Consider the following 27,650-nt stretch of genomic DNA (forward strand, 5'->3'; position numbering starts at 1 on the left):
TCATATGAATAATATTTAGAAGTGCACATTTTCTTTCACGTGAATATAACATTTAAATGATGCTACAGAATCGTAATTCTAATAGCTAAGGAATATATACCACATTTTAACTGCGGATGGAATACAAAATGATGTTGTGTACCTCAGCCTTGTACATGGTTGGTTAAAATTATTGGAATTTCTTGCTTGTCCGGTTGCCTCTTACAGGTGAGAGTAAATCCTGAAGAAAAACTGGCATTGTTCTATTTAGTAGGAACTTTATTTTCTGAAATGCTCCAATCATTTTAGATGTCGTTTTGACACTGTTATCAATATGATGCTGCCAATTCCTGTTAGACGGAAAAAACTGGCATTGCTTATTTCTGCACTAATCTCTCCTCAGTAAAGTCCTTTTCTACGTTTCCTATCTCTACCACTTAGACTGTAGTTAGGCCGAACTTAGTTTAACAGATATTTCTTCACACATATTAACTACATAAATTGTAGATATAAATTCGAAAATCAGGGTTTTTTTCTATTTCCGACGACAGTACTTTAAGACAACAGTTCACTGAAACACGTTTGTGAATATTCTCAACACAGAAAATGTACTTGACCTCTCCAAACCGCACTTGTCACACAATGATGTGCATCTCCCTGTGACAGAACCCACTATTACCAAGGCCCCAGCCAGATTAGTCGACAGCATCGTCCCCAACGGTCAGTACGAAGCCAGTGTGTACGTCAAGTTGCTGAACGATGAACCTACGGTGCTTGGACAACATGTCAGTCTCACGGTGGAGTTCGGCCTGCCAGGTATGTCACCTGGTATTTGACGGGTATGTCACGTGATGTTTGACAGGTAAATCACGTGATGTTTGACGGGTATGTCACCTGGTGTTTGACAGGTAAATCACGTGATGTTTGACGGGTATGTCACCTGGTGTTTGACAGGTAAATCACGTGATGTTTGACGGGTATGTCACCTGGTGTTTGACAGGTAAATCACGTGATGTTTGACAGGTGTGTCACCTGGTGTTTGACAGGTATGTCACGTGATGTTTGACAGGTGAATCACCTGGTGTAAAGGTATTATATACACTGAGATAATTGATCTTAGAACTAAGGATACCGTTTCTTTCTATCTGTTAATGACCACACACGATCAATGAATATAACCAGTTGTTTTATACATACACACAGTTCAATGTTTACAATCATTAGACAACTCTGGGGCAACAAATACGTGATAATAGCTGTCTGCCTCTGACAGTTTTTCAAATCTGAGGACCACAACATTTGATGTATTTATCAGAAGTCACCTCATCAGGCCCAAAATATACTCTATAAATACTAGCATATTCTACAGTTTCTACCGTCACTAATAAACCGTAACATTATCCATCATGAGGCCACGTCCGTGTGTTGCAGGTGGCAAGAAGGATAGACTATACGTCCCTGCTGCCGATCAGCCCATGGTGACGTCATCAGATGGCTGGATGCATCTGCAAGGAGACTTCAGCGCCCCCGATACACGTGTGTATATGATGTGTTATACCCAAACTGCAAGTACCATTGTCCAGTGTAACAGGTATAAACTACAGTACATTTCCGGATCGTCTTACAGCATAGAGTTCATGCGAAGTTGTGTCTTTGCCTACCAACAACGTTACTGGAGCTTTCAGACGCTTACAAACCGCAAATCTCTGTTTGGGGAGATTTCTCCACAAGACAAAATGGCGGCCGGTGAAAGTGGGGGTTTGACAGCCGAAGATATATAATCTTGACTGGATCACCTGGGAAATGGGCAAGGCAGCTAACACCCCGCGTCCTTAGTGTGTGCTTTGACATCTTTAGAGTAATGGCAACAGTCATAAATCTTTAAGCAAACTTTCATTACGCCTCTTCGTGTAAGCGTCGTCCTAATGTTGTTTAGGACTGATTGCAGCGAGTTCGAGGTTTCTAACTTCGAATCCTACTTTGAAACTCACTTGGTATATTTTCAGTGTACCATGATGCTACGACAAAGTCAAATGGTTATAGAGGAACTGATTAGTTATGTTTTCAGTAGAATGGAAGCTCGAATTCCTTATGACTACACAGCATTTAGTTTCTGTAGTTGGGTTCCCTAGATATACCATCTTTAAGTCAACTCTATTACCTGAAGCTTTCATCAGCTGTTGGCGCTCATCACCGTTTTGAACATCACGTTACTGGCTACTTCTTCCTCCCTCACACCCATCACTGGCTACTTCTTCCTCCCCCTCACACCCATCACTGGCTACCTCTTCCCTCACACCCATCATTAGCTACTTCTTCCTCTTTCCACATACATCACTGGCTACTTCTTCCTTCCCCACACTCATCACTGGCTACTTCTTCCTCCCTCACACCCATCACTGGATACTTCTTCCTCCCTCCACACACACCACTGGCTACTTCTTCCTCTTTCACATACACTTCTTCCTCCTCACAGTCATCACTAATTACTTCTTCCTCCCCTCACACCCATCACTGGCTTCTTCTTCCTCCCTCACCCATCACTGGCTACTTCTTCCTCCCCTCACACCCATCACTGGCTACTTCTTCCTCCCTAACACTCATCACTGACTGCTTCTCTTCCTCCCTCACACCCATCACTGGCTACGTGTTCCTTCCTCATACCCATCACTGGTTACTTCTTCCTCCCCTCACCAATCACTGGCTACCTCTTCCTCCCCACACACATCACTGGCTACTTCTTCCTCCCCCTCACACCCATCACTGGCTACTTCTTCCCTCCCTCACATCACTGGCTACCTCTTCCTTCCTCACACCCATCACTGGCCACCTCTTCCTCCTCCCCCACATCACTCACTACCTCTTCCTTCCCTCACACCCATCACTGGCCACTTCTTCATCCCTCTCACACATCACTGGCCACGTGTTCCTTCCCTCACACCCATCACTGGCTACTTCTACCCCTCACACACATCACTGGCTACTTCTTCCTCCCCTCACACCCATCACTGGCTACTTCTTCCTCCCTCACACCATCACTGGCTACGTCTTCCTTTCTCAAACCCATCACTGGCAACTTCTTTCCTTCCTCACACCCATCACTGGCTTCTTACTCCCTCACACTCATCACTGGCTACCTCTTCCTTCCCTCACACACATCACTGGCTACCTCTTTCTCCCCTCACACCCATCACTGGCTACTTCTTTTCCTCCCTCACATCCATCCACAGGCTACTTCTTCCTCCCTCACACCCATCACTGGCTACTTCTTCCTCTTTCACATACATCACTGATTACTTCTTCCTCCCTCACACTCCATCACAGGCTACTTCTTCCTCCCTCACACCCATCACTGGCTACTTCTTCCTCTTTTCACATACATCACTGACTAGCCTTCTTCCTCCCTCACACTTATCACTGGCTACTTCTTCCTCCCTTACACCCATCACTGGCTACTTCTTCCTCCCTCACACCCATCACTGGCTACTTCTTCCTCTCTCACACACATCACTGGCTACTTCTTCCTCCCTCACACCCATCACTGGCTACTTCTTCCTCCCTCACACCCATCACTGGCTACTTCTTCCTCCCTCACACCCATCACTGGCTCTCTTCCTCGCTCACATCCATCACTGGCTACTTCTTCCTCCCTCACACCCATCACTGGCTACTTCTTCCTCCCTCACACCCATCACTGGCTACTTCTTCCTCCCTCACACCCATCACTGGCTACTTCTTCCTCCCTCACACACATCACTGGCTACTTCTTCCTCCCTCACACACATCACTGGCTACTTCTTCCTCCCTCACACACATCACTGGCTACTTCTTCCTCCCTCACACCCATCACTGGCTACTTCTTCCTCCCTCACACCCATCACTGGCTACTTCTTCCTCCTCACACCCATCACTGGCTTCTTCCTCCCTCACACCCATCACTGGCTACTTCTTCCTCCCTCACACCCATCACTGGCTACTTCTTCCTCCCTCACACCCATCACTGGCTACTTCTTCCTCCCTCACACCCATCACTGGCTACTTCTTCCTCCCTCACACCCATCACTGGCTACTTCTTCCTCCCTCACACCCATCACTGGCTACTTCTTCTTCCCTCACACCCATCACTGGCTACTTCTTCCTCCCTCACACCCATCACTGGCTACTTCTTCCTCCCTCACACCCATCACTGGCTACTTCTTCATCCCTCACACCCATCACTGGCTACTTCTTCCTCCCTCACACCCATCACTGGCTACTTCTTCCTCCCTCACACCCATCACTGGCTACTTCTTCCTCCCTCACACCCATCACTGGCTACTTCTTCCTCCCTCACACCCATCACTGGCTACTTCTTCTTCCCTCACACCTATCACTGGCTACTTCTTCCACCCTCACACCCATCACTGGCTACTTCTTCCTCCCTCACACCCATCACTGGCTACTTCTTCATCCCTCACACCCATCACTGGCTACTTCTTCCTCCCTTACACCCATCACTGGCTACTTCTTCATCCCTCACACCTATCACTGGCTACTTCTTCCAGCCTCACACCCATCGCGTGTCCGTTTTTTCTTTGTCCAGCCCTGCGGTCAACACGACTCTACGTCTCAGGGCCACACCCGATGGTCAATTTCCTGGTGGATTCAGCTTCACTGAAAGTTGCCCCGAAGGCTCCCCAGAACTGGAAGGCAGATACGAATCAAGTTATTGACAGAATACGCAAATCCAATATCACTATAAAGTAGGTCTCGCACTGATATAACCAAGACTACCCTCTTACTAGTGTATATAAATATTGCTAAGACCAATCCTCTAAGGACTTGAGATACAATCAAATAAGCCCACAATAAGAGTACAACGCATCACGGTTATATTCTGTTGCAATAAAAGTTGACCGATTGATCTTTTGTCAAAAAATTCAAAAGAATACTTGAAAACAATTTCCAAAATTTCATATCGATAATCCAGTGTATTATAACTCTATCCATGTTATTACGAAAACTACAATAACATAATTCGCTGCTACAACCTATAGTGTGTGGCCCGATCCGTATGAACCTCACTAACAATAGCAGTCCAATGAAATTACTGCCATGGGAGAGAAATATCTATGCTTAGTTAGAGAGAGTCAAGGTGGCGAATGGATCCGGGGTGTTTACCGGACTGGAGATATATTACACTGTATAATGAGGGATGCACTCATTTAATGAAACGTAGGTACGAAAACTGTAGTGTGATACGCAGGCACGACCGTCCTATTAAACAACCAACAGTAACCGTAGTTGAACACATGCACGCTTTCCTGACTCCTATATACATATCTGACCTTCCAGAATAACCTGGGACACGTCAGTCGATCCCAACGCCTTAGAAATCCAGGTTCGTAACAATACTCGCGGGTAAAGAGCAAAAATGTATTTCACTAATGCTCAGAATGTACAAACTACGGCAAAGATAAAGGACATACTGATGTTTGATGGAGGCTAACATAGAACAATCAAGAAACTGTTATCCGACCGGGATGTAACTAACGGTTATCACGGGTTTTGTATCAGTCATGCAGTGTTTGTTCAAATGTTTTCTGCATTGTTCTTACGTTCTGAAAACGTTTTTTTTGTGTGTGCATTTTGTATGTCTTTATATCTTTTGATTGTTTTTTAGAAAGGGCGGGGTTGCTGGGGATTGTCAAGTGAATACTGTCTTTTGCAAGGAGAGTTTTTCCCTCCACGGATGCTTCAGAGGCTTAGATATACGAGCAGATATTCGAGCAGATATTCGAGCAGATATTCCAGTAGATATAAAGTATGTTTACTGTAATGTTAATGTTATTACTTTGTTTACAGTTGAAGCAGGTGAAACATGGCTTTCCGTTTGGAACTGCGGTCAGGGCACAGCAGTATCTCCATGGTGACCGTCGCTATAGTGACTTCATCAACAAGCAATACTGTTCTCGAGAACGACCTGAAATGGCAAATGAACGCAAGACATTCTGTACGTACCTTCAGCTGTTAGCTGGGGTCATGGGTGGGTCAATACTCTAAGACCCCGGAATTCGCAGTGCAGAGTTACGTTCCTTGGACAATCAAGGAATCTGTAATCGTGGGTTCGATTCCCTTTATAGGTTTGACAGCTCCATGTCCTTGCTAGTTCAATACCTTAATCCCTGTAGTCCCTCTTCCTCCCACATCAACAGACACACTGCGATACAACTCGAGTGTTGTTCAATGCAGCGTTGGGGCGGAAGGGTAGGCTAGTGGTTAATGCGCTCGCTCGTCATGCCGAAGACCCGGGTTCGATTCCGTAAACGGGTACAATGTGTGAAGCCCATTTCTGGTGTCCCCCGCCGAGATGTTTGCTGGAATATTGCTAAGTGGCGTAAAACTCACTCACTCACTAGATCATTGCAGCATTAACCCCAGTTCGCCTTACTGTCAGCTAGCCATCAGGTTTGAACCTTACTGTCAGCTAGCCATCAGGTCTGAACCTTACTGTTAGCTTGCCATCAGGTCTGAACCTTACTGTCAGCTAGCCATCAGGTCTGAACCTTACTGTTAGCTAGCCATCAGGTCTGAACTTACTGTTAGCTAGCCATCAGGTCTGAACCTTACTGTCAGCTAGCCATCAGGTCTGAACCTTACTGTTAGCTAGCCATCAGGTCTGAACCTTACTGTTAGCTAGCCATCAGGTCTGAACCTTACTGTTAGCTAGCCATCAGGTCTGAACCTACTGTTAGCTAGCCATCAGGTCTGAACCTTACTGTTAGCTTGCCATCAGGTCTGAACCTTACTGTCAGCTAGCCATCACGTCTGAACCTTACTGTCACCTAGCCATCAGGTCTGAACCTTACTGTTAGCTAGCCATCAGGTCTGAACCTTACTGTTAGCTAGCCATCAGGTCTGAACCTTACTGTTAGCTAGCCATCAGGTCTGAACCTTACTGTCACCTAGCCATCAGGTCTGAACCTTACTGTTAGCTTGCCATCAGGTCTGAACCTTACTGTTAGCTAGCCATCAGGTCTGAACCTTACTGTTAGCTAGCCATCAGGTCTGAACCTTACTGTTAGCTAGCCATCAGGTCTGAACTTTACTGTTAGCTAGCCATCAGGTCTGAACCTACTGTCAGCTAGCCATCAGGTCTGAACCTTACTGTTAGCTAGCCATCAGGTCTGAACCTTACTGTTAGCTTGCCATCAGGTCTGAACCTACTGTTAGCTAGCCATCAGGTCTGAACCTTACTGTTAGCTAGCCATCAGGTCTGAACCTTACTGTCAGCTAGCCATCAGGTCTGAACCTTACTGTTAGCTAGCCATCAGGTCTGAACCTTACTGTTAGCTAGCCATCAGGTCTGAACTTTACTGTTAGCTTGCCATCAGGTCTGAACCTTACTGTCAGCTAGCCATCAGGTCTGAACCTTACTGTTAGCTAGCCATCAGGTCTGAACCTTACTGTTAGCTAGCCATCAGGTCTGAACCTTACTGTTAGCTAGCCATCAGGTCTGAACCTTACTGTTAGCTAGCCATCAGGTCTGAACCTTACTGTTAGCTTGCCATCAGGTCTGAACCTACTGTTAGCTTGCCATCAGGTCTGAACCTTACTGTCAGCTAGCCATCAGGTCTGAACCTTTTTGGTAGGGTGCAAATAATGTCTGAACCATTAGGTAGGCTAGATCGGTCGTCCTATTGGTGGGTTAAATGTCCAATCTGAACTTTTTGGGTAGGCTACTAGACATCTAGTACATCGATTCTAGAGTAAGTTTGACACCTAGTATGAACCTGCTTGTGTAGGCTCTACTGCACAGGCCCCCACTGCTGGTCAGAAAATCGATAAACTAGGCCCCGGTTTAGTATCAACACCCCCTACTATATAATACATAAAGGTTCATCACAGAAATACGGTGACATGATCGAAAACCGGACAATACGCACATGTCAATGAATATATCGTATTTTAAAGGTCTCACAAGTATCAAAAGCTTTTGTCCATATCTCCGATGTATGTAGGAGGCATGCACACGCGCTTTCCGTGGGGATGCATTTGATGGGTTTTATTAAATCGCTAAAGACCGAGTTGCTGTGCCGGAAGTATACAAAACTAGGTCGTCAGCGCAATCAAATTGGTTAATAAAATGACAACAAATGCACGTGCGAAAATGAGAGGGAAACTCAAACGTCTATCATCCAAGATGTCACTATCTGATGTTTTATCTTGGTAAGAATAATTTTAAAAACGAGTACAAATATTTTTAAAGAAACACATTCATTCAGTGTAATGTGTTAGCCAATCAGATCGCCGGAGGTAGTGAAGTCTAGCGCTGACGAGCTAGTTTTGTATACTTCCGGCACAGCAACTCGGTCTTTGGCGATTTAATAAAACCCATCAAATGCATCCTCGCGGAAAGCGCATGTATATGCCTCCTACATACATCGGAGATATGGACAAAAGCTTTTGAAACTTGTGAGACCTTTTAAAATACGATATATTCATTGACATGTGCGTAAGTGTCCGGTTTTCGATCATGTCACCGTATTTCTGTGATGAACCTTTATTTATTATATAGTAGGGGTGTTGATACTAAACCGGGGCCTAGTTTATCGATTTTTCTGACCCGCAGTGGGGGCCTGTGCTCTACTATTGTAGACTGGGGTGTTTTCCACATGCAGCTGTATCATTTAAAGCAATTTGTTTCAGGATTTGCATCTTGTTCCTGCTCTATGTGTAGGATAAAGCACGACTTGAGGTTATGGTTGGGAAAGTAAGACCGAGACCGGAGGATGGAGAAGTAAGACCGAGAGCGCGTAGCGCTCGAGGTCTTAGTTCTCTCCACCCGATGGTCGAGGGCTTACTTTCCCAACCATAACCGAGGAGGAGTGCTTTATTATACATATAAACCGTCAGTAATGGATAATTAGATGATCATGTATTTGCTATTCACGTGTGAAGTTGCCTCATACTGTCTGTTCCAGGGAGCTGCCCATTATGACACTGCTGTAGAGGCGCTCAACAAACTACGCTCAAATGGGTAACTATTAATATACCCTGAACAAATTAGAAACAATAAGCTCACCCTTGTTTCTTACGAAAAGAAAGAATGATCATACACTTATGTGATTGTTAATTTATTAGTACTAAGCACACCTATGTTGGCAACTTGCAGACACCGGGCTAATGCACACTGCCTTCTGTGGTCCAAGGTGGACAAGGTGCCGCCATGGGTTCGACCTTTGAGAGGCAACACACTCCGAAAAGCAGTCACACACAGAATATCAGAGGCGCTCAATAAAACAAAAGGACTGTAAGTATACAAGAAAGAGCAACCTCTTGCAAACCTGAACAAGGACCTGAACAAGAGGAGGTCAACCTTTTTAACGAGAGCTACATTCAACGAATATTGCCACGTACAGCCAACACTCATGCTGTAAAGAAATCTGCTTCACATCACATCAGGGTCAAATTTGGTCTAACTGTATCAATATGGGATATCAATACCGTAACGAAACACGATAGCAGTGTGTGACTGAGTTACAATAGTCTCTCGGTTCTTCACACTTGTTCTTCCTTAACAGATATATCTTATCTTTGAAGGGCATTTAGAAGTGGATTCATAAGAAAAGCAAAATATATGGATGTCAACTTCTTTATTGTAAATAACACGACGTTTCGGGAGTGTATGCTTGCTTCAGGAGATGAAGGATAAAGCATACACTTGCGTAGTGTTATTCACAATAAAGAAGTTGACATCCATAAATCTTGCTTTTCTCAGATATATCTCATTAATGAAGACCACGATAACGTTTCATGTGTAGAGTGGCACCTCCATGTGACAGAGTCTCTATTTGTAGAGTTGAGCACTGGGACGTGAACAACGAGATCCTCCATACCCAGTGGTTCCGGGAGACTCTCCAGGACAGGGACTACAACCTGGAGGTGTTCAGGATCGCCCACCAGGTGGACCCCAGCATGAAGCTGTTCTTCAACGAAAACACAGTCACAGCTCGCGGCGGAGATACCATGGTAACCTTTGTGATTTACTCCACTGGGTGGAATGTTGGGATACTTCCTTTAGTCAGTCGTTAATGGAACCACTGTTGTGTAAGACCCCTTTCTAACAACTCTTCTTGAAGATAGATTCTGTGAGACCGTTTAAAACGGCATTAGAAACCAGTTCACTCACTCACCTACTGAGGTCTCCTTCGTATCCAGGCATACCGTGATATGGCGATGCGGTTCAAACAAGCCGGGGTCCCTGTACATGGTATGGGTGTCCAGACACACTTCAGGGACCTCACAGCACCAGACCCTTACCTTCTCAAGGTTTGTTTGTTTGTTTGTTCGTGTGTATATTCCAACTGTACGAGTGTCTTAATTGTATCTGGAATAGACATTTCTGTGAACCGCTATCAAAGTCGTTGGATATGGTGACGAGCAATCAACCAAGTCACCAAGTCACCTGATGATCCTGCCCAGTCAGTCGCCGCTGATGACCTGCATCTGCAGCTGGGGACCAATCATACCTGGAATCCCCTGGATTCATGCCTCTGAATGTACTACCCGTTAGAATTGGTCTTCAGTAACCCCTGCTTGTCGTAAGAGGCGACTAACTGGATCGGGTTGGTCAGGCTCGCTGACTTGGTTGACACATGCCATGCTCTCATGCTGTTGATCACTGGATTGTCTGGTTCAGACTTGATTATTTACAGACCGCCGCCATATTGTCGGAAAATTGCTGAGTGCGGCGTTAAACAAGAAAGCAAACATCCAAATCCATGCAAATGGAAAAGTGCAGCCTAGCAAAGCATTCATTCTATTTGACTTTGAAGCTATACACGTCTGGTATAAAGCAGTTATATTGGTCACAGGTTCTCTGTCAATCCCTGAGAGGACTCCAAGGTGCAGCAGGTTGCTAGCTCTGCTAGAGCCGACCAAAATGAGTACCTGTTTTTCACAAAGTGGGACCTAAGACGTCACTGGTTTGACCTTGGGGTGCTTACGCGTCATATCCGACGATATGTACTGCTGCTGTGATACAGACACTATCAGGATCAGGAACTAGTCCGAGTTATCTTTTGAAATCTGAAGTCTGTGAAACATGACGAGACCCGTGAAGATCCGGGGTAGAATAGGTCTTCAGCAACCCATGCTTGCCACAAAAGGCGACTATGCTTGTCGTAAGAGGCGGCTAACGGGATAGGGTGGTCATGCTCGCTGACTTGGTTGACACATGTCATCGGTTCCCATTTGCTCAGTTCGATGCTCATGCTGTTGATCACTGGATTGTCTGGTCCACACTGGATTGTCTGGACAGACCGCCGCCATATAGCTGGAATATTGCTGAGTGCTGCGTAAAACTAAACTCACTCACTCACTGAAACATGATGACTTTACACTTCACCGAGGACGACATTTAACAAAAAAAGTTAATCCGAATGCTCGTTATCAGTATTTTGTACCGTCTAACACCTATACCAGCTCTGACGTCCCTCCTACACTCAACCGACACGATGTGAAATAAGTTGAATTATTCAAATTTTCGTTAAACCAATGAAAGTTACTTAAACACACTGTATCAGAAACGTCTAGACCTGCTTGCACAAGTTGGCCTCCCGCTGTGGGTGACCGAGCTGGACTTGTATTCCCCGGATGTGAACAAGCGAGCTGATTGGTACGAGACTGCTCTGAGGTCATTGTTCGGTCACCCGGCTGTGGACGGCATCATGCTGTGGGGGTTCTGGTCCGAGCAGCAGTGGCGTGGGGAACCTGCCTCGTTGGTCAGCGGACCTAACTTCCAGGTAACTATAGTGTGTGAGCGTAATGTACGCTCAATGTGTCCTCGGTGTAAGAGTAGTTAGTTTGTTCATGAAGATCGCCGCTTACAGCAATACTTTAGCTACATGGCCTATGATAGTGACCGGTGTTAGGAACTACGTCCTCCGCCATCGAGATACGATAACAAGCAGTCTGACCACCACCAACCCCCACCCCACGCCCACCCCCTACACCCAATCTAGTTAGTTTGTTGCTGGTTATTCACAAGCAAGTTGACTACATGGCATGATTGTCTGTTTCATTGTCACCATTAAGCCGACTCTATAGCGATGGCGTGTAAGTAATCCAATCTATCAATCATTCACTGGATTGTCTGTCTTGCACCTATCAGGTCGCTCGGATGCTGTTTATTACGTAGTTGAACATTAAAGTATATAACGATTATGAAGGCGGGGTGCAGTCATTTTCAAATCTACATAAATGTGTCCTGTTCTAGGTTAATGCAGCTGGACAGAGGTTCTTTGACCTTCTGGAGAAAGAATGGATGACAAATATGACGACGAAGATTTCCCATGCCCACAGACAGATAGAGGTGCGCGGTTTCCATGGCGATTACGAGCTGACGGCGACGTATCATGGACGTCCAATACAAACAAAGGACAACATTTACTCTGGGAAAAACGGACACTCATGCAAAACTGCACATTCCTAGACTGTCCGCTACTATTATTGGATAAAATATGAACTTCTTAAATAATACGACTGTGGAATATCTGCCCAAACCTTTTATTGATGTACATTTATTGAACAGAATAAACTACTACCGCACCACCATTGCGGTTTGACAGTTCTGTAGATGCTGGCTTTCCGGGAAAAGCAGCACGGCGCGAACTTTCGAATTCCAAAGTTGGATATAATCTAATATATATGTAAATGGTTACTAAAACCTCTGTGGAATTCTTGACTAGTGGACCAAAAGGTTTAGTTGTTATATGCTTTAGATGTTTGTAATATAAAATAAATTCTCCTTTAACGAAATGTTACAGTCTACACCAGCTGCGTGATGATGGTGTTTCTATTATTGAACTGTTGTTTTGGATTTTGCATTGAAAAATACCATATTTTTGATTTTTTTGTTTTAGATTTGAACTGATGGCGTAACAAACATATTTTCAAAATTGTATCCGGATACAAAATAGTGAAACAAGAAAGAAAGAAAAAAATATAACTCCGTTCAGGAAATCCATCATCATCACTCGCCCACTTTCCGGAATGTCTCAAGTTTGTCACGAATGACATAAATCGAGCACTGAATATTATAATATCTGTCATTGGCTTGTCTGGTCCAGAGTCGTATATGTACAGGCCAATTTCAGTTTCTGAGAACGATTTTGAAATACAAACCAATAAAAATGAACAGTAAGTATCCTTAACGCACCCTCTTAGCTACCATGACAAAGACGCCATCAAAGGTAGACACGGTGTTGCGTCTGGTCTTGTCCGATTCCTGTTCCCTCCAGTCTACAATATCAAACCCGCAGCGTGTCCACGTGTCTTTCACCTGTTCAACAGAGACATGGCAGCTCCTGAACACATGCTCGCCGACTTTGAAACCACAACTCCCATGAAGTCCGCATACAACTAGATGACCTCCTATCTTCAACATATTTGTTATCTTCTGGGCTGCAAGACCATAGTCGACGTGGTCCAGGGCAACGGCATCGAGACAAAATGATGTTGTTACCATGTCGAACCTTGGAAAGTAACAAGGCGCCAGTGGTTCTTCCAGCAGGAGATCTATTGGCAGTATGCCACATATCTTCTTCCTCAGTTCTTCTTCCCGACAAGAGGGTGAAGTCCTGAATGAGAGAAGGCAATGAAATCTCAAAGAATGCTTGTAATCGACATTTCTAGATATGAACTGTCGAGGACTGTCTTCCTCTACGAATCTTCCTATAGTCATGGGTGCCAGAGTCTTCCAAGGTGCTACAGACTTGCAGCCTAGACTAACGCTCATTCTCTCAACATATATCATTTTGATAGTAACAAATAAACCCATTTGAATTAAAAATGAGCTGAAGGAATCTAGACCTGCTTCATTTAGGGCTTTAGCATTGCAGGGAGAGCTCAGGGACTGTGAGACAGGCTAACTTGTACCCTTAAGGCGTGCCAGAAGTCCTATTTTTCGAATTGCGAATTTATTTTCCTTTGCGTTGATTGTGTTTAAGGTTTGTGCGCACCATACCATATAAACTGTTTGGCAACAAAGTGGTGAGGGTTAGGCATTACTTCGGGATTTCCTCCCTCATCAAGTTGACACTTTTACATAACCATAAGAAATATCAAAGCATTACACTAATTCGACCTGAATAACGAGTATGTGCTTATATGTGTAAATGGTGATGGTACCAGGTGATGAAACCGCGTATGTCACAAACACACATATATATATGAAGGCAAGGCAAGTGTAGGATACAAGTGGAAATAGGCAATTGCATCGACTATCATTTTGGTCACCGCGGACGGAAATCCAAATTCTTATTTATGAAAACTAAATGTTCGTTTGGAAATGTCTTAGACATTAAAATCAACTGTTTAAAATATCGAAAGTAGATCATGAATGAAGGCAATGGTAACGATATTTGGAGTCTGTCAGTTACGGAGTAAATAGAGATTATTAACCAAGTGTGTTTCCGTTTCATTAATATCATATATTAAAAATAGAAAATATGCATTATGCTCGTCTTTATAATACATATTTTTTATTTCTTATACGGAAACACACTCGGTTAATAATTTCTTTTTCACATAATGACAATTTTTTTTAAATTACTCTGAAAAAGAAGCAAATCGTACGTGAATATATGAACAGAATCGAACAATCGCGTAAGAATACATAGCGATACACAAAGGTGAAGGTCGTTCATGACACACACACACACACACACACCTGTAAACTCGCGACGACGTCATCGGTTTCGCATGGCGTGTATGGATTTTGTGAAAGTTGTTATTATTAACCGAGTGTGTTTCCGTGTCATTAATATCATATATTAAAAATAGAAACTATGCATTATGCTCGTCTTTAAAATACTTATTTTTACTTCTTATATATGATATTAATGATACGGAAACACACTCGGTTAATAATTTCTTTTTCACATAATGTCATTTTTTTTTAAATTACTCTGAAAAAGAAGCAACACACACACACACCCTGTAAACTCGCGGCGACGTCATCGTCATGAGTTTTGCGAAAGTATTTCGTGTATTGATCTAATTTGCATATTTATCAGATTTGGATACCAGGTTTATCAGATTTGGATACCAGGTTTATCAGATTGCTTTATTGCACCGATAACACCATCCATCATATGATAACAGATACCCTTCCCTGTCCACCACATATTTGACTCTGCCAGTAAGGAGAAATTACCCTTTCCCTTCCTTGTCGACCACATACTGGAAGAAACTCTTGAAACTGTGCTGCAGACTCCCATCCAGCCATTTCCTCAGCGTTTCCCTGTTCTGGGGGGTGAAGTCGGACAGGTAGACGGTGTCGCAGTAGTTGGAGGCGCTGATCACCGAGTGGATTGTAGGGCCTGTTCCGATGTCGAGCAGTCGACGGCCTGTCAACTTACCTGCGACATATGAAGAAGAAAGAAAGATTACATTATATAATGCATTTCAGTTGAAACTTCACATCACACAGTCTCCTCGCCGGGCAAAAGAAAACCGTCATCTATGTCTGAGTGCGGATGAAAATGGAACGAAAAAGAAGAAATAGGTTTTCAAAAGTGATGTATTTGATACTGATATCATCCATTGTGTTGAGAACGTAAGTTTGCAATTCCTCACCGAATACTTTCTACCTATTAACGTTTGCTGTAAGTAGTATATAAGTAATCAGTTTCGGACATCAAAGCATTCCTAAGGAGAACAATAGCATTCCTAAGGAGAACAATAGCATTCCAGGGGAGAACAATAGCATTTTTTAAGGAGTACTCCTACATACCAAAGGAGTTTTCAGGAGCACATTCCATAAATTCCAGGAGCTGTCCTTTGAACCCTTAACCCTATTGTATACAATGATAGCCTACACTATGGTTATATACCAGCTGGTAAAGAGTTAAGTGGCGTCTTTATATAACATCATGACTCACGGAGATGGGAATGTGTATTGAAATGTTATGACTAGGAACCAATCAAATTTGATATATTGAAATCATTGCTATTAAAGTTGAAATGGGTGGAATGTTGGCCACCTACATCTTTTAAATATTTGTGTTGTTTGGCATTCCATTTATGAGTCATGTTAACCAACCAATCAGACAGCATTGCTACTACATACATCCAGAAGACAGCACAAGCACTACAGCATCCCATGTTGCACCTTCACTATGAGACATTTCAGAAGGTGTTATCAGACGTATAGGCTTCTCAACAGACCAGTTACTTACTAGTGTGTTTCAAGAAGTGAAGGATATTGTGAATACTCAGGTACATTTGCATGAAACAATGATGCGAACCAGTGAGTTGTACAAAACCATGTACACCGAGATGGCAGAGCGAATGAAGACCTTAGAAGAGAAACTGCCATCAGTATCGCCTGCTCTCTTGAGTTTGCTGTTGGATTACATGAAAATTGCTGCCACATCTGCCAACGAGAATTCAGATAACAGAAAGCAAAAATCTCCAATCGCATCTCTTCCTAAGGCTAAGAAAACTAGAAAAGTGAAGGAGAACGAGAGACAACCAGTGGCAAAGAAGAGCAAAAGAACACAAAAGCGGAAGACCAAACAGGAGGTAGCCAGTCCAGCAATCAAACCAAGGTAAGTGTAATCATTACGATAATTAATTATATTTGTTCTACCTAATTGTTTACAATGAAATAATTTTATTTCTCAATTTATATCTTATATTCGTCTTCTTTATTGATAGGAGCGATGTCAGCGCTATTTCACCTACTGCACCGCAGCCATCTCCATCACTCCTGATAGAACCTATAACACCTCCTACAGAACCTAACTTCAATGACCGGCTTCCAACAGAGTCCACCTTAAATGATTTGTGGTTGGATTACACTCAACTCATGGAAGACATTGAACAGCAAGAGAAACAACACATGGAGATGAATGTCGCAGGTGATTTAACAGCGGAAGATCCATATGAAGAAGAGAAACTTCCTCCTCTTCAACGAAATTGTAGCATTTGTCGTCACAATGATATGCTGCGTCACGTGAGTTGCAATAGTGGACAAGTCCAGTGTCACGTGTGTTGTAATGAACTTATTGACTGTTTGTATGACTATGATCCAGAGGGGATGATGGAAGACACGTCATCTCAAGATTTTGAAGGACATATCCTATCAGTGTAAATTCAGAGGTGTTTTAATCATACTCTGTAACATGGTGATGATCATTATGTACTGTAACACACTTTTGTGAATTGTAATAGGGGATAGTGGTGGAATGAATAAATAATCAAACCATATGTGTTTTATGTTATATATATTGTTTAGTAAGTCACATTCTCCTCAGCACAACATGAGTTCCCAAAAGAAAAACAGTGAGTTGAAACAGCAAAAAGCTTTAGAAAAGTATTATTATGACCCTCACAATCCGGGCGCTTATTATGGACCCTCCAAACTGCGTGATGAATTGAAGAAAAAGAGTCACCATAGTATCAAGCTGAGGGAGGTGAAACGATTTGTGAACAACCAAGACGCTTATAGTTTACACAAACCAGTCAAACACAGATTTAAAGGATGAAGTAGGAACTGAATATCTCAATCTGGTGAAATCGGGAAATGTGAGACTTGAAATTGAATTCAAATCTGCTCTCACCAAAACTTTGAGTTGTGTCATCATGAGTGAAAGAAACTCTATCATAGAAATTGATAAGGCAAGGAATGTGTATATCAAGTAATCATCAACATGAAAGCCTCAGAATTGCAATGTGCCATACAGTGTGATTCAGTCTTACAGAGACATGTCTTGGGAGTGTATGCTAAAGATACTTTACCCACACTCGCACCTTCACTGTTGAATACCTTCATTGTGAATACAGACAGCATACAAAAGAGTGGTCGCCACTGGGGGGCTATGTATTTTAAAGGAACTAGAGCAGAACCAGTTGATGCTGTATTTGATAGTTATCTAAAGTCTTATGTTAAATCCTACTTGCACAATGGTGAACGGTTACAATCTGTAGATTCAAATGTATGTGGCTTCTATTGTTTGTATTATCTCTTATGTAATTGTAAAACCAACTGGAGTTTTCATCACTTTCTTCATCAATTTGATGTAAGGAACTTTATATGGAATGACACTTGTGTATCTCAATATATTTGTCACTACTTCAAATACTGTACACCTTCTTGTTTCAGTTGTCAATGATGCTATTGATGTATGTAAAAAAAAAATGAAAAAAAAGTAGTTTAGATCAAATGATGTTTTGTTGGGTATAAGAAAAATGTACAAATGCAAATATCATTTGCAAAAATGTCCTGCATAGTAAGGAAGTAGAATAAATACTAAACTGAAGTATCTAATGACTGGCATTTCACTCTTGCCTGCTGATGGATAAGATGTCCTTTTTCAACATGAGGAGAGCTTCTTGGGATATATTTGGCCCTACACCCATGTTATCAAAGTTTGGCAAGAGCAAGTCAACAAAAACACGTCAGAGAAAAACAATATGATCGCTGAATAGACAGGTTACATCTAACAAAGAAAAAAAGAGGGGCAACTGTGAAGGGGGAAAAGAAGACTGCCCTCAAAATACAACCTGTGTCCAATATCATTATGAAACGGACTAAAGCTGTCTTGAAACGTAACATGGCTCAAAGGTATAAAAGAATGCTTCAGACCCTCTAATCACCCACTTGTGTTACATCACTATGGAGCTTACTACCACCTGTCCAGACTGTGACAAGAGATTTACACGAAAAGATAATTTACAAAGACATCAGAAGCAGATGCATATGCATGGATCAATTCAAGAGTTACATCCTCTTCCTCAGGATAAACAACTTCCTTCTCCTCCTCCTCAGGATAAACATCTTTCTCCGCCTCAGGATAAACAACTCCTTCTCCCTCCTCCTCCTCTCCTCCTCCTCCTCCTCCTCAGGAGGAGCACAAGAAGCATGAACGATTCAAATTTCTGATTCCCTCCAATGGCATCATCGTCGGACCCAGTGGATGTGGAAAGTCGGTGTTTGTCTTCAACCTATTAAGACATGGATTCATTCAACCTCTACCTGACTGTATAGTCTGGTGTTATACCGTGTGGCAACCTCTTTACGATAGCATTCTTCAAACTTTATCTCGTTTTGTGAAAGGAATACCTTACAATATCGAAGATGAAAACTACTTTGATGCCCACAACCAGAACATGATGGTGTTGGATGATATTTTGTCTGAAGCAAAGAACGATAAGCGGATTTCCCGTCTGTTTACTCAAACCTCCCACCACAAAAATGTTATTATCTTTTGCTATTTCAAAACCTCTTCCCAAGAGGTAAGGAATCTCATGACATTGCTCTAAATTCACATTATGTAACACTTTTCAATTCACCAGTGGACAGACAGCAGGTGAAGTTATTTGCCAGAAGGATATTTCCTGATGACATTAGTAGATTATGACTGTTGAAACAACTTATGGACACCTCACATTGGATCTCAAACCTAATACAAGTGAAAAGAATAGACTCCATGTCAATCTCTTGAAAACCAACCTCAATACATCTGATCAACAGAGTGGTTTGCAACAAAAACAGGTAAAAGAGGTCTCTCCAGTATTAGACGTTCAGACAGCTTTCAACATTTGTGCTGATCACACATCCAAAGAAAGATCTCTTCTCTTTGACAACAATGATGCTGAAACAGCATCCATCTTGAGTGATGACACAGGACCTTTCACCATGGCCACTGTGTGTACCGACTGCGGCGTATTGATAGACAATATGCATGATCTACAGCGACATATCAAAACATGGTGTCCAGCAAACACCAGTTTGAAATCCAAGAGGAAACGTCTCAGACATGATAGTGACGACAACAGTGAAGGCGAGGAACAACTTCCTGTACAGAAAGGAGGAGGTTCTGCTGGAAAACAATGTCGTGGGAAGCCTTCAAGCACTGACATGGAGGAGTGACAAAATGTGGGTTTACAACGCATCTGGAATCGTGTGTACAACATCAACCATGACGTGATGAAACTCAAAAGGAAAAAGTACAGACAACAGGGTCGAACAGAAGATTGAATTGACAGAAAAATGAAACAGATATGGGGAAATGAATTGGTCAATAGCCTTAACAATGTCATAGAGTTCACTCAATACTTTAAACAGGCACCTCTATTTCAACCCAACCTAGACAGCCTGAGTGATATGGACCCTGGCACTGATCAATCTATCATCAAAAACAAGATAACCCGTTTCATGAAAACTATCATGAAAGACATTCTGACTCGTATAGATATGCCCGAAGTAGAAAGTGACAGTGAATCTGTCATGGCTGCCGATGACGATACTGATGATGATGATGAGGGTCAGCAAGAATAAAAGCCTTGTCTTGCGTTACAACCCTTCAGTCGAGATTTTATCATCCCATAATAATGACACAGAAGAATCAGTCACCAAGCCGACATAAAGGAAGGAAGAGGTGTGGACTTATCCACACATTAAAAACACAACCTGCCAAGAAGACAAAACAGTTTTCTCGAAATGACACCAACAACTCCCTATCAAAGAAACACTTGGTCCTATACATCAGGAGAGCAGCCAAGTTGGGACCCCTAGGACACAAACATCTTTCTGTGGCATAAATGCCGCTAAACAATAGTCTTCTCTGTTTTATACTTGCTGTATCTGAGTTGTTTCATGTTTCATGTTAAGACTAAAACACAATACAAGCTTTAAAATCATTGAACCAAAAGATTGCTTGTTTTCTTGTGAAAAATCCCTTGAATCCTACACTTGTGAAGACTGACACCTTATGTTGTTAATAAAAGGTCTGTTACAATTTTTGTTTCGTTGTTTTTAATTCATGTTTCTATGGTGTCATACACATTGTAAATATGTTTCAGCAATCCTATTGTTCAAAACAATATGATCTTGAACAGGCTGTTACTGACTGACTGAGTTTGGTTTTACCCTGCTTTTAGCAATATTCCAGCAACATCACGGCGGATGACACCAGAAATGGGCTTCATACATTGTACCCATGTTGGGATTCGAACCCGGGTCTTCGGCGTGACGAGCCAGCGCTTTAACCACTAGGCTACCCCACCGCCCCCAAACCCCGAATATATATATATATATTGCTGACACCAGTGTAATTGCCTTTTTACAGGACCGCCCCCGCTCTGGATCGGGTGATTAAGTAGTAGCATAACCTTATATGGAAAGGTCTGCTACCCATGTTTGGCTGAATGAAGAGTCTAGTGTATTAGCATCTGTCATCGCGTCTAACCTTGATGTCATGCATACATTGCGTGTGTATGAGTGTTCATGCACTTTACATAACTACCGAGAGGTAACAACAAAGCAAGTTAAAGAAGCTTTGACCAAATAAGCAGAAAAACCTAAAGTATTTACCAATGAAACTATTCCTACAATACATCCAGGTGGTGTTGTTGAACTCAAATGTTTCGTGTGAAGAAAACACAAAGCGATTACAGCTTAGATAATTTCATATTTTTGCAAAATGCTGTTCTTCGAATTCTGCTATCTACCTAAAAAGCTCACAAACGGGTTGTTGACACACGGCATCTCTTTTCAATAGTGTCAAGTCGCAGCCAACCGCCTCCGTGGTGTAGTGGTTAGAGCGTCCACCCGGAGAGCGGAAGGTCGCGGGTTCGATCCCCGACCGCGTCATACCAAAAAGACGTTAAAATATGGTACTTGTTGGTCCCTGCCTGGCGCTCGGCATTAATGGGTACAACAAGGACTGGTCGGCTCGGAGTCAGTATGTGTCTGAGTGGGGTATTCATGCTTCACTGCGGCATGGTATCTCAGTGGGCTAGCACTATAAAACTAGCTTAAGTCTCGGCTAGTACAAGCAGCCGCACATACATATACACGTGCATGCACGTCGTCATATGAGCGAAATATTCTCAAGCACGACGTAAAACCCAATTTCACCTCACCTCACCAAGTCGCAGCCCCCACACTAGTCAGTTGTGGCTCATGATCTATAATAACATCTCAACAATGACCACACAGTGAGCTTGTCACGTGAATACACATTCTTTTCTTTGTCAGCACTTCCCTATTTCGAAATGGCTACTACGTTTTTATACTATCCATTGTTTTGCTTTAATGAAGGCTGAGATGGCTGAATGTATCAGTGCATGATAACAATACAGCCAACCATGACTTGGCTGGCTTGTTACGTCATGCATATCTTTAGCTATTAATGAGTTACATACATACTAAATAACCTCCCACAGAAAACACATGAAACTAAATTTGACCACAGTTTAATATAAAGGTTGTAGTTGATGAAGTATCAATAAAATATTTTGTGGCACAACTATTTGAATACAATGCAATAATCAGATAATAGTGTAAAGAGGTCATATGGTATACTTTCTTATTTGTCTGCAAACAAAAAAGGTTTGCAAATCTTGATCGTGACATTTTTAATAGAATATGTGTACTGAAAATTCAAAGGAATTGTAAGTCATGATATAGCGTGATATAAATCGTGACATTTTCTTAATAGCGTCTACCATTAAACATTCAAAATAAAGTGGTAAAACATTGAAGACATACGTGATTTAATTGTATGTTGATATAAAAATATCACAGGTACAGGTGAATGCACACATGTCTGTCTGGCGTGTGATTCAGCTGAATAATAAGCAGTTGTGTGAAACTATACCTATCCTTAAAAGCAAAGTGAAAAATTTAGTGTTATCAATTCAAGACCAGGAACGGTGTTTTTGCAAACCCTATGTTGTTCAGTTGAAGGTATGTAATTGAAACTTTGTACAAATTGTTAGAATTGATTGACTTTTAAGTAATATTTCTCATCCATTGAGCATTTGATATTTCATTTCTTGCAGAGAATAGTCTTAATTTTGACCTGCTTGTATACTGCAGAATTATATTCATATGCAGGCATGTACAATGAGCTAGAATAGGTGAGCTGTATTTCATACATTCTGTTAGCCCTTTACCTGCTGGAGTAGAGAAATACTCAGTTGAATACACATTCCAATCTCAGAGAGTTATGTTTGTTGCAGAATTACGGAAATCGGAAATGACCTTTTTTTGTGGAAGCATGACCCATATCGAATTCATATAAGTTGGCTGTGTAATGATATCTTGCAGGGTTTTGTAAATAATTAATCCTCGCCGCAAGTACGATTAACCTTTATGTTTACTTAATTTTCACTAGTGAGTTTAAGCTGTTGATGGGTAGTATATCTTAGATTGAAAAAATTGCGATCCGCTGGAGTGTAGCGCCAAGACACAACTTTGAGGTGAGATGACCAACTTTCGACCCCACTTTAACGTGGACGGTTGCGTTTGGATGAATATTTTCAATTTCAGTAACTGACATTCCAATCTGTGTGACTCACCAGGCTAAACCTTCCATTCATATTTACATATGTTTGTACTTCTTTTCAAACCAATTGATTTAGACAATATGTTATTTCCAAAGAAGCTATATGTACAGGGTTTGAACATTGATATTACATATAAAAGGAAATAGACTGCTGCATTTCTAGGTTGGAATTCTGATGGAATATAACGTTAGAAGTGTTGCATGCTTACAAGTTACACTAACAACTAGTCTCTGAAATGAACATATTTTACTGAAAAAAAGTTCATAGTAAAAACAATATAATGAAAAGGAGCCCTGAGACTTTCTTCATTTTCAGAAGCTGAGGAAATCTAGACTTGCCACATTTTCTAGACTTGCGTGGGCTTTCTTGGATATATTTGCTTCAGGGTCTATACGACAGACTAGCTTACAAGTGTTAACAAATAAGATGGACTACTTAATGAACATATTACTTATGGTATCAAGCACTTATTGAAAGCGGTTAGAATCAGCTATGAATTTATAGACAAAAGCAACATTCCACCCATTTCAACTTTAATAGCAATGATTTCAATATATCAAATTTGATTGGTTCCTAGTCATAACATTTCAATACACATTCCAGTCAGCATGAGTAATCTCTTTAAATAAAGACGCCACTTAGTGTAGGCTATCATTGTATACAATAGGGTTAAGCGTTCAAAGGACAGCTCCTGGAATTTATGGAATGTGCTCCTGAAAACTCCTTTGGTATGTAGGAGTACTCCTTAAAAAATGCTATTGTTCTCCCTTGGAATGCTATTGTTCTCCTTAGGAATGCTATTGTTCTCCTTAGGAATGCTTTGATGTCCGAAACTGATTACTTATATACTACTGCTGTAGTTTGTTATTTTGAATTTTTCAAATTCCAAGCGTATACTTTGTCCGGTAGATCAACGGCCACAGGACAAGATGGATGAGAACTCTCGTTGTTGTTGATGAAGTGAAGAGAAAGAGAACAATGAAGTGGACGTGTGGGTATATAGGTGTCACTATATAGCTGGGATATTGCTGAGTGCGGAAAACAAAAAAAAATCATGCGGCCGTATGGACCTGTGTCTTTAAACATTAAACATGGAGTCACCTTCTGCGAAAACGTCATGGAGATTCTTCATTTTCCATGGCATCAGGTCCCCTTCATCTTGGTTGCCTTTAATGTCAGAGTGATACATCTTCAGGAAGGCAACTGGATCAAAATATTTCAGATAGTCCTCTCGTCCAAACTTCTCCTTGTTCATAGCTGTGTAAAACATCAGAAAGGTGCAGACTGAATCATTAGTCTTTATTCATCATCCAGTAAAACATCCTCGTCCTAGTTGTAAGATGTAAACACGAGTTACCGTGTAATATATAAATTTGTGTGTGTTAGATTTCATTACACACTCGGGGTCCTTTAAATATATAGCGACAACGTTTAAACATTCGGGGCTTGGACAGGCAAACCAGTGACTGACAGCATGGTCAACCGACCACGTGGTCAGGGTACGACATCCTCGACGAGTCAGAGTATCTCCATCAAGGCTTGAAGTAACAATAGATGACATGGACCCAATACCGCAGTGAAATCTGATCCTCGCCGACCTTTCTCATAATTCCACTTGGTAGTATGTGTTTCAATGACATTTTTAGCGTCATGCCTTTCAGATCGGATTCAAAGCGAAGTCATGTTAGCGAATAGGTCGTGGCTATTTGTCATAATAAAATGGAGGATTAGCAAAGGTGGAGCACGGCACGGCCTGGTCGATGGCTCAACAGCCAGCTGTATTGTAAGTGTAAGTTCAACAGACGGGACAGCTGGTTATTAGGTGCTTGACTCTGAGAGTGTGGGTTCAAATCCCGGGTGGGGCTCAACCATAAAGTACTAGAATCTGCACTTTACTGAGAAAGCCTAATCCCAAACATAAAATATGTAAAGTTTGATAACTTTCTGAAAGGTTTTGTGTATTCATTAACAGTTAAGAACATTTACATGGGACGCCAACATGACATCTGGTTCCTGCTGGATGATGCTTGTAGCTAACCACTGTGACAGCCTACACACGACCATTGCAGTAACTGGGGGAAAAGTCTTCACGGCAACTTGGTAACCTTATTTATATACCATGTAAGACATACGACACTGTCCTTCTGAGCAGCAAACGAACAACAATCAGGAAAGAAACATGGCCAAAATGCCCCTCATACTCACTGCGTGATTCGTCGTCTGTCGTACACCGCCTGCTATGATACACCCGAACTACAGGCTACAGACAACTTCTCGAGTAATGTGATGACGGTACTTTTATTCAGTCACCTCGGTCTATGCAATGTGATACATTTAATCACATTTTTTATTCCAGCAACATGTTACAATTAATATTAGATTACTACTGTGTTCCTGTTGGGACATCGACTTCAGTTAGGGTTAACCCTTGTTATGTCGACATGTGGATGCCGATACCCAACGTGTGTAGCTGAAACATACCAAAGTCTTAGTTCCTTGTGGGACTTAAAGGGAGAGTACACCCAACTTAGCAACTTGGCAGTAATTTAAAGTATCCTTAAAGACAAATGTTTGACCAAAATGAATCAAATTGAAAAAAGGTGCAAATTAGGCGATGATAAACGACTGGCGCCTCCAAAAGACAAATATAATACGCCACTGGGAGGGTTGGGAGGGATTCCCCTTACTGGTTTCAAATGAGTTTCTGATGTTTGACGCTATTTCAGTGATCGGTGCGGTCTTGGAGTCCCAGCTGAATCCTCGATCGAAATCACTCTAGAGGTGATTTGGGACCAGACTTACATTATTACCATCGGTTCAAAGCACCCTACCAGTGTACCCCTAGACGATTTCTCAGGCTCAAATGACAACCCTAACTGTTTCTCATACACACACAGAGACACACAGAGACACACACAGACACACACACACACACACACATATGTTTGATTCTATGTTTAATGTTTAATTTATGAAACATATAGTTTTACATTGAAAATATATCATTTTGGACTGATAAAATCTGTGTGTTAGTGAATCATATACAAGTGTTATGATGGCGTCACAGCTGTATAATGTTGGACTATACATTTAACTAATATAATCAAGCAAAAGATTTTGTCATATGTATTGTAACTGCTGAAGCGGTAATATTTTTTCTGTGTTGTAATCAATTTTCTAGAATAGTGTACAGTCAATGTTTATACATGATCTTATATCTGACGGAGTTTTGCTGATATTCACACAACACGAATACGGAATACGAATTTCTCATGTCTGTATGCACAATGTACCAAACAAGTGGTGGAAATAGTTCGAGCATTCGAGAAGTTGGTGAGTCAATAATAAAGCATGGGACTTGTTTATTGCATAGTGCGACATCGGTGTAGATTCCTTACACCGTTATCAAGCTAAATGTGACAACGACCAAGTGTTGAGAAGTACGATATGTGACAGTAAATATGTATGATCAGTAAATATGTGTATTTACATCTTTTTTTCTGTGATTATGTATATTTACTGAAAAATTCAGAAAATATACATATTTACTGTAACATAGTATGTTTTGACAAGCATAAGGTGTACAGTATGTCATTGAATAACCAGTGACACATAAGTGGATGAGGCCAGATCGGGAGTAAGAACAACACATATCAACCAAGAATCAGGATTCCATGAAAAGAAAACTTATCATGTGTCCAACGTTTACATACAGTTGTGCACCTTGGATACTGACAATATATCAACTTACGGACGAGAAATCGGAAACATAACTGTTTGTGCATAGCTTTGTACATGTATGTGCATCTGAGACTACACACACCAGGAGACGTCATTGATTGTCAATGATCCGGTCATATAACTTTGTATGTGCATCTGAGGCTACACACACCAGAAGACGTCACTGATTGTCAATGATCCGGTCATATAACTTTGTATGTGCATCTGAGACTACACACTACAGGAAACATCACTGATTATCAATGACCCGGTCATATAACTTTGTATGTGCATCTGAGGCTACACACACCAGGAGACTTCACTGATTATCAATGATCCGGTCATAACACTTTGCATGTGCATCTGAGGCTACACACACCAGGAGACATCGCTGATTGTCAATGATCAGGTCATATAACTTTGTATGTGCATCTGACACAGGACCAAAAGCCGGATAGTAAACCATTGAAATAAACGTAAATACAGTAGGAAATACATGCCATGACCGGATTTACGTATGTTTTCAGATATTTCCTAACTCCGGGCATATATTTCATATGAATCTATACGTTTGAAACATATGCTCATCGTACATTTTCGTATGCACA

At 41.8% G+C, this 27,650-nt stretch overlaps 3 protein-coding genes across 4 annotated transcripts; 2 read left to right on the top strand and 1 right to left on the bottom strand.

Annotated features, from left to right (window-relative positions):
- The first annotated feature begins 1,407 nt into the window (after positions 1-1,407).
- Positions 1,408-12,576, top strand: LOC124268447 (anti-sigma-I factor RsgI6-like). The gene is made up of 10 exons (XM_046703407.1): positions 1,408-1,515; positions 4,562-4,721; positions 5,314-5,359; positions 5,824-5,971; positions 8,943-8,998; positions 9,134-9,271; positions 9,819-9,990; positions 10,180-10,290; positions 11,547-11,765; positions 12,239-12,576. Exons 4-10 carry the CDS (start codon positions 5,840-5,842, stop codon positions 12,452-12,454), a joined length of 1,044 nt encoding a protein of 347 aa, XP_046559363.1. The 5' UTR covers positions 1,408-1,515; positions 4,562-4,721; positions 5,314-5,359; positions 5,824-5,839; the 3' UTR covers positions 12,455-12,576.
- LOC124268450 lies at positions 2,184-17,235 on the top strand. Its single transcript, XM_046703410.1, has 3 exons — positions 2,184-2,188; positions 16,170-16,574; positions 16,684-17,235. The coding sequence occupies exons 2-3, from the start codon at positions 16,261-16,263 to the stop codon at positions 17,117-17,119; spliced, it is 750 nt and encodes a 249-aa protein (XP_046559366.1). The 5' UTR covers positions 2,184-2,188; positions 16,170-16,260; the 3' UTR covers positions 17,120-17,235.
- Positions 12,513-25,657, bottom strand: LOC124268448 (phenylethanolamine N-methyltransferase-like). Of its 2 annotated transcripts, none has more exons than XM_046703409.1 (4): positions 25,528-25,657; positions 24,424-24,579; positions 15,206-15,383; positions 12,513-13,601 (listed from the first exon to the last, which is right to left on the bottom strand). In XM_046703409.1, the coding sequence occupies exons 2-4, from the start codon at positions 24,575-24,577 to the stop codon at positions 13,172-13,174; spliced, it is 762 nt and encodes a 253-aa protein (XP_046559365.1). In that variant the 5' UTR covers positions 24,578-24,579; positions 25,528-25,657; the 3' UTR covers positions 12,513-13,171. The 2 variants fall into 2 exon arrangements, with proteins under 2 accessions (XP_046559365.1, XP_046559364.1); XM_046703408.1 differs by having other exon boundaries at positions 15,179-15,383; positions 25,528-25,653.
- Between the last annotated feature and the right edge of the window lie 1,993 nt (positions 25,658-27,650).

This window comes from Haliotis rubra, unplaced genomic scaffold, assembly GCF_003918875.1.
Source record: "Haliotis rubra isolate DU_JTF1 unplaced genomic scaffold, ASM391887v1 Scf1380, whole genome shotgun sequence".
Taxonomy (NCBI): Eukaryota; Metazoa; Mollusca; class Gastropoda; order Lepetellida; family Haliotidae; genus Haliotis; species Haliotis rubra.

Bases quoted from the DNA above. Each gene is read 5' to 3' on its own strand.
- LOC124268447 (XM_046703407.1), top strand. From the start codon at position 5,840: ATGGCTTTCCGTTTGGAACTGCGGTCAGGGCACAGCAGTATCTCCATG. The intron at 9,991-10,179 runs GTAACCTTTGTG...CTTCGTATCCAG, and splicing joins CTCGCGGCGGAGATACCATG to GCATACCGTGATATGGCGAT. The intron at 11,766-12,238 runs GTAACTATAGTG...GTCCTGTTCTAG, and splicing joins TCAGCGGACCTAACTTCCAG to GTTAATGCAGCTGGACAGAG.
- LOC124268450 (XM_046703410.1), top strand. From the start codon at position 16,261: ATGATGCGAACCAGTGAGTTGTACAAAACCATGTACACCGAGATGGCA. The intron at 16,575-16,683 runs GTAAGTGTAATC...CTTTATTGATAG, and splicing joins AGTCCAGCAATCAAACCAAG to GAGCGATGTCAGCGCTATTT.
- LOC124268448 (XM_046703408.1), bottom strand. From the start codon at position 24,577: ATGAACAAGGAGAAGTTTGGACGAGAGGACTATCTGAAATATTTTGAT. The intron at 15,384-24,423 runs GTGACTCCATGT...CATATGTCGCAG, and splicing joins CCATGACGTTTTCGCAGAAG to GTAAGTTGACAGGCCGTCGA. The intron at 13,602-15,178 runs GTAATTTCTCCT...TCTCTCATTCAG, and splicing joins GTCGACAAGGAAGGGAAAGG to GACTTCACCCTCTTGTCGGG.